Source organism: Cebus imitator, unplaced genomic scaffold (assembly GCF_001604975.1).
Source record: "Cebus imitator isolate Cc_AM_T3 unplaced genomic scaffold, Cebus_imitator-1.0 Scaffold76, whole genome shotgun sequence".
Taxonomy (NCBI): Eukaryota; Metazoa; Chordata; class Mammalia; order Primates; family Cebidae; genus Cebus; species Cebus imitator.
In genome coordinates, this window is record NW_016107391.1 from 2,020,258 (window position 1) to 2,027,407 (window position 7,150).

The 7,150-nt window shown below is 42.8% G+C and overlaps 1 protein-coding gene across 1 annotated transcript in view; it reads left to right on the plus strand.

Moving 5' to 3' along the window:
- Window positions 1-3,955: 3,955 nt before the first annotated feature.
- NDFIP1 (Nedd4 family interacting protein 1) overlaps window positions 3,956-7,150 on the plus strand; it is a 50,352-nt gene continuing 47,157 nt past the window's right edge. The window contains exons 1-2 of the mRNA XM_017532148.2: window positions 3,956-4,662; window positions 4,883-5,061. Coding sequence (XP_017387637.1) covers window positions 4,407-4,662; window positions 4,883-5,061 — 435 coding nt within the window. The 5' untranslated portion in view covers window positions 3,956-4,406. The remainder of the gene's footprint in view (window positions 4,663-4,882; window positions 5,062-7,150) is intronic.

Sequence of the window (7,150 nt, forward strand, 5' to 3'; positions counted from 1 at the left end):
TGCCCACCTCAGCCTCCCAAAGTGCTGGGATTACAGGCATGAGCCACTGTACCTGGCCTCCCAACCAATTTAAATATATATATATAGTGGAAACAAGTCTCACTATATAGCCTAGGCTGGTCTCAATCTCCTGGCCTCAGTTGATTCTCCTGCCTCAGCTTCCTAAAGTGCTGGGATTGCAGATGTGAACCATTGCACCCAGCCTTCACTTTCTTTCTTGGTGAACAATTAGAGTCTTATTTTTTCACTTGGCTATTCTAAGGGTTCACCAATTTTTGTTCTTTTCAAAAATCCAATTTTTGGTTCCATTGATTTTCTCTGTTGTTTTTCTATTTCATTTATCTCCATCTAATCTTTATTATTTCCTTTCTTCTACTGGTGTTGGGTTTAGTTTGCTCTTATTTTTCTAGTTCCTTAGAGTATAAAATTAGGTTATTAATTTGAGATTCTTCTTCTTCTCCTTCTTTTTTTTTTTTTTTTGAGATGGAGTTTTGCTCTTGTTGCCCAGGCTGGAGTGCAGTGGCTCGATCTCTGCTCACCACCTCCTGGGTTCAAGCGATTCTCCTGCCTCAGCCACCCAGGTAGCTGGGATTACAGGCATGCCCCACCACACCTGACTAATTTTGTATTTTTAGTAGAGACGGGGTTTCTCCATGTTGGTCAGGCTGGTCTTGAACTCCCGACCTCAGGTGATTTGCCTACCTCGGCCTCTGAAAGTGCTGGGATTACAGGCGTGAGCCACTGCACCCAGCCAACAAAGCCCTTTTCTCATTCAAAACCCTTTCTTCCCAATCCTTACCTGAGTAGCCCACCTTGCAACATAATTCTCTTCATATCTTTCAGCATTAATCTAGCTCAACATGGTTGTAATTAACTTGTAAGTTTTATATTTTAAAAATGTCTTGAATATCATCTGTATTTCATCATGAAGACTCATGATGGAGAAATTCTATCTCTTGTCTTTTTATGTCCTGTATTTCTCTCCATACCCAAAGCAGCGCTCACATTTTAGAGCCCGACAAATCTGTTTGTGTTTCGACTCCACACTCACAAAGCTGAGTAGGTTATGTAAATTTCCTGAGTCTCTTCATCTGCAGAATGGGTTTGTTATGAAGATTAAGCAGATGATGTACCATTGGGTCCAAGATTCTGGAAGTGCTCTATAACAGTAGTAATTATCAGTGGATAATTTCTTTATTTGTAATATGAAGATATTACCTTTTGCTCTTAATGGATCTTATGGTAATGTAGTAAGAATTAAAAGAAGTAGTAAGTCAGTAGAAATTAAACTTCATAGTTTAATTGGAGCCCTTTAAAGATTAGCTGGAGAAGTTCAGGGCTTCAAGTGAGGTATTAGACTAACGAGGCTTTAGTCTGAATTTAACACATTTAACAAAAGCCTTTTGGTTACTTACTGAGCTCTGCACTGCCTAGGTCAAGCCTCATGTGGCTATGAAAGACAGAAGGCCACATTTATCCTGGAGATTTGTATCTGTATTGTGTGGGGAAAGGGATAGGGACATGAGCTATGCTCATACTTGTCCATGTTTCTCTTCTCTCTCAGGAGGGATTATTCAGAGTCAGCAATTTACATACAAAGTACTGCACATGGAAAGTATTACTGTTATTCCGTGGGGAAATAAGTTTCTATGTGCAGCAATCTGAAATTAATAACTTTCTTTGTGGAAACTCTCTCGACAACATCTCAAGATGAAGCCAAAGAGCACACTTTTTATGGTCTTGGATTATCTTCTCTGTCTGCTTGGCTTGTACCAGGCATGGATCTGTGAGCCAGAAATTCAGTTTTCCCCCTTCATTGTACAAGTTGCCTGCCAGCTGGAGGCCTAATATAGCAGTGACTCAATTTGTCAATTCTCCAATGTATCCACCCATCGAATCAAGGCAAATAATCTCAATTTACTTATTAGAGGCTTTGGGGAACTCAAGAAAAAAAGACCAAAATCTTTACCGTGACTACAGAACATTTTGGTTGAGGACATAGGAAAAGGAGATTGGAAGTTGGAGATCAATTTTCTTTTACTTTTAATGGGAAATATTTCAATGATAAGGTCTGTTATTTATATTATGATAAATATTTGTGTCCACATGCAGGGAGTGTATAGATATTGAGGGAGAAGGTAATTTAGGAAATAGGAGGGTGGCAACATCTTTTTCACAAAAGCCACAGCACTGCAGACATGCATAAAGACTGCAGTTGTTGATACAATAGTCATATGTGGCAGGCCGACAAATTTTTTTTTTTTTTTAAAGATTGCATCTCACTATGTTGCCCAGGTTGGTCTCAAACTCCTGGGTTCAAGTGATCCTCAAGTCCCAGCCTCTTAAAGTGCTGGGATTACAGATGTGAGCCATTGTACCCAGACGACAAATTCTTTTTTATTCTTTCTTACACGTCAATTTAGACAATCTGAACAAAGAAGTCTGGATTTCTACTTTCCACTGCTGAGATTTTTTTTTAATTTCAAATTAGATTTTTGCACCCTTTATACAAGACTACATGGCAGGACATTATGTTTGATTCACTGTACCTGATGACATTTAAAGGTTGTTTTTCTGGATCGAAGACAACAACTGAGGGACAGAGTAAGGAGTCTCTAAATAGACTTCAGAGCTTGGAATGTTGCTGGATTTGTTCACTCTCCCAGCATGTTAATATGGGAGACTAATACTTGGAAATAGTGACAGATATGGAGGAGTTTGGATACTGAGAGAGAACTCAAAGTGAAGATGGTAAACATCTAGAGTTTTTATTGATTATAATTTTCTCATATATGCAGAAACCTCACAGTGTGTTTGAAAACACAACCCTCTTTTAAAATACATAGTTAACTAAAGTTCAAAATTAGAAGCTAAGACAATAATCATATTAATACAACCTCTACGCTGCCAACTTGGAAAGACAATGAAGAAGAAATGGGAATTGCAACAAGCTTCAGAGATGGAAGATTTTTTTTCCTCTAAAGGGCATATGGGTAGAAGCAATTGCAGATGGCTGGGTGTGAAAGAAACAGACCTTGCAAGCCTGCTATATAGCTATACTGTGCTAAATGTGATTGGGAAGTAATAAGATTTAAAAGACAAATACTCTTGTCTTCACAGAGCTTATAATCTAGTTGTGCAAGACTGGTTAAGAAAGCTGGCTTAATGGAGTTGCATTCCAGCTTCACCCCTTAGTGTCATTGGGGGAGATATTTAACTTCTTTGCTCTGTGTCATTGGGTAAGATATTTAACTTCTTTGGGCTTAACTTCCTCATCTGTGAAACACCGATAATTGTATCTCCTATTTGGCAGCAACGCCAACCTCTTTCCTGTTCTTCCACAAGGCAATCTCTCTTTGGACCCACCTTTGCACCTGTTCCTGTGGCCGGGAAAGCTTGTAGCATGGCCAAACCCTTCAAGCGTTGACTTCCATGTCGCCTGCTCAGGGAGCTTTTTCAGAAAATACAGTTTCTGTATCCTCAGATGAAACTGTTAAAATACTAGTGGACTGTATAAACATGAGGGTGCTAGTATAGTCACCCACCCTAAGTAGGATTTGAGATCCAAGGAGTTCTCAAGGATTTAGGGTTAGCAAACTTTTCATGTAAAACGTCAGATAGCAAGTATTCTAGGGTTTACAGGCCATATTAAACAAATGGGTGCTGCTGTGTTCCAATAAAACTTTATTTATGGACACTGAAACTTGAATTTCATATACTTTTCACAGTCACGGTGACAGACCAAATTTGGCCCCCTCCCTGTTGCTGGCTGACCTCTGGTTTACGAGTACGGCAGATAAAAGAAGGGAGTGACTAAGAACCACGATTCTGCGTCCAGACACCAGGGATCAGGTCACTGCTGTGAAGATTGTCAACCTCTCTTGTTGCCAACACCTAGAGAATGGGGCTGTGGTCCCTGCGTCAGGGCGGTCGTGTTCAAAGCTGGGTAAGGGCACGTAGGTGAAGCTCAGTGCTTGGCACGAGCTGACATCAGCAGCGTCGCCCTGTCTTTGGGCTGGCCTGTTAGTAGTTAGTTTTCAGTGGAATCGAATACAACACTTGAGGCTCAGAGGCTCACGTCGTTGGAGCAATTACCCGGGCCGGGGCACGGCGGGGCAGCGGCGCAGGGCTAGGCCGGCCGGGCTGGGCGGTGCGAGTCGGGGGCGGGGCGGCGGCGCAGCGTCGCCGTCGTCGTCCCCGCCTCTTCCCGAGGGGCAGCGTCGGAGCCTCGGAGGCGGTGGAGCTTACGGCCTGAGGAGAGCGTCTCGCTCGGGAGCGGCGGCGGCCATCGAGACCCACCCAAAGGCGCGACCCCACCCCGGCCTCCCAGCGCTCCCAGGCCTCAGCGGCCGCGCCCCTTCAGCTAGCTCGCTCGCTCGCTCTCCTTCCCTGCTGCCCGCTGCGCCATGGCGTTGGCGTTGGCGGCGCTAGCGGCGGTCGAGCCGGCCTGCGGCAGCAGGTACCAGCAGGTAAGCGGCGCCCGACTCCCGCCCCCAACCCCCAGCCCCGGACTCCGGCCCCCGGCTCTGCCCTTTCCGCTGGCCGCCTCAGGCCTCTCTGGCCCGCCCGCGGCCAACTCGACGCCGGGGCTTGGCAGGCCGCGCTGGGCCTGGACGGGCGGGTCGGGCCCCGGGCTCGGATTCGCAGCCGCCGCGGGCCCGGGTGGGACTCGGGCATTGGAAAGCCTTCCTCTCGGCCTAGTTTCCCGCATTTCCCAGGGCGGGCGGGTCCCTGAGTCAGAACCTGCGACCCAAAGGCGGCATCGATCTGAGGCATTCGTTTTTCCACCTTTGGTTTGATGTCATTGGAAAAAAAGAAAAAAAAAGCATAAAACGGAAACTGGGTGGAGAGAAAAGATTAAAATCTCTGCTGCTGCCGATAGCTCCTCACAGCGAGATGCTATTGCTCAGGGTTTCGGAGCCTAGTTTGTCGAAACCCATCCCCCTCGCCTCCGTTTTAAGACAAAGTCAGAATATGAAGCGAGAGACAAGCCCGCAGTTTGCGGTAGATTTGGAAGAGGCGATGTTTGGCTGTGGTGATGCCCCAAAAGGGAGAGCTACGGTGAAGTCTGCAGGGCGTGTGCCGGGTGTATTTTAAATGCTTGGAAATGACGTTTTAAGAGATTTGATGGCATAGCTGGGGAGGAAATGTATAGGGAATAATTGGATCGTTTTCTCGGGTCTGATTTATAAATTGAGGCCCCAGGGAAAAGAGCTGCTTGTTTCACTCCCCGTCTGTAGCTTAGTTCCCCCAGGAAATTTAGAGACCTTCTGCATGGCTTTTAAAAGTCTTATTAATGTAACAAACGTTGTAATTGTGGTAATTGAGCCAGGTGGTAAGCTGATGTTGATTGGAACCGCAAATAACGGCTTGTGTTTGTCATGTTTCAAATGCTTTCGGTGCATACAGATGTCAACCCTGCTCTTATGAAATAAAATGCTCTCTCTTAGACTATCTACTATTTTATATTTTAGAAATAAGGAAAGCCAGTACGATTACAACGTAGATTAACCCTGGTGCAGCCGGGTTTGTTTTGCTATCATCAACCATGTGTTGCAATCCGCCCCCACTCAGGCTTGGACTCCCAAAATGACTAGATAAGAATCTCGCTTTTTGGTTTCATAAACATATCCCAAATTGTGGCAATGCAGTTAATCCTTAGGTCTCTTCAGAGCACATGGATCTAGCACATGCTTTTTTGTATGACCTTGGGCAGCCTGTGGGTTCCTTACTGCTTTAATAAGATGGGAATAACACATGTCACTTAACTGTCACCACAGTATTTGCAAACCACCCGTTTTTGCAAATCACCCCTACTGTATACTGAGATCTGATTTCATCCTTTTCATCCTGACTTGGATAAGGCTAACAAGCAAAAGAGCTGTGGTTTTTCTTTGTACTGCCATCTTCTTGAGCTATTAGGTAATGCTGATATACAGCTAGAATACAGAAAATTTGCGGGAGTATCAAAATCATGTATTCCTTAGTGTGGCATTTAATATTTTTAAATTATGCAGAATTGAAGTGTCAAAAAAACGAAAAAAATCTTCTGAGAAAAATTGTAAAAGATGAAAGCCAAAAAACTGCAAAACCCTCCCTAAACAAAAACCAAGTAAATCACCAAAGGTAATATTTTAGTGTACATTCTCGTGAGTTTATAGCTATGTAAATATACATAGTCCTAGATCAGTATACATGTGTATAGATAAGGAATGAAGGAACGCTAATATGGATTTTTTTATGCAACAGTCATAGTACTAAGTAATTTACATCCATTTTTTCATTTAATCCATACAAAACCCTTATGAACTAGGGTTTGTTCTCATTGTCAAAGACTCAGAGTGGCTCAGTAACTTGCTCAAGGTCACAAGCTGCTAAGTAGTGATTACAAGGATATACACACACTCACCTACTTAAAACACAGGCTCACAGTCCAAATATAGGTGTATGCCTTAGCAGTTATATACACATGGGTGTGTATTCTCTTATGTACCCATATATGCATATACAGACATATCTTGGTACATGCGTGTGTAGTTTCATGAGCCCCTGATCATGCTGGCACATACTTTTGCGCATGTCCCTGTGTATCTTGTTCTCAGGCGTGTGCATTCATACATTTGCATATGTATGTATTGTGCACATGTATATATAAAAGCACACTAGATAAATAATGCAATGGGTTCATATTTCTATTTTATAATGTGCTTTACACATGTTAATGTCTTCTATATAAAATATTTTTAATGTCTACGTGGCATATAATTGTATGGCTTAATTTAAGTAACCTATCTTTGGTCACTGTTTATAGTTTTTTTCATTCACTGAAATTTATTTTACACAGGTCTTCAACCGTTTCCTTAGTGTAAATTACTAGACATGGAAATGCCTGGTCAGAGAATATACATATTTAAAAGGCTATTGAATTATAGAATGATGGTGAATTGTCCAGGCAACTTGATAGGAGCATGATACTCTTTGGTTGTCACACAGGGTTGTTCGAACTTCTATTTGATCTAGCTAATCAAATTGAGCTAGTTTTCTCACTGAGTAAATGTAATGGAAAACTGTATGATTCATTCATAAATGCAAACACAGTTTTGTCTTTAAGGGCTTTTTTTTTTTTTTTTTTAGAAGGAGTTTCGCTCTT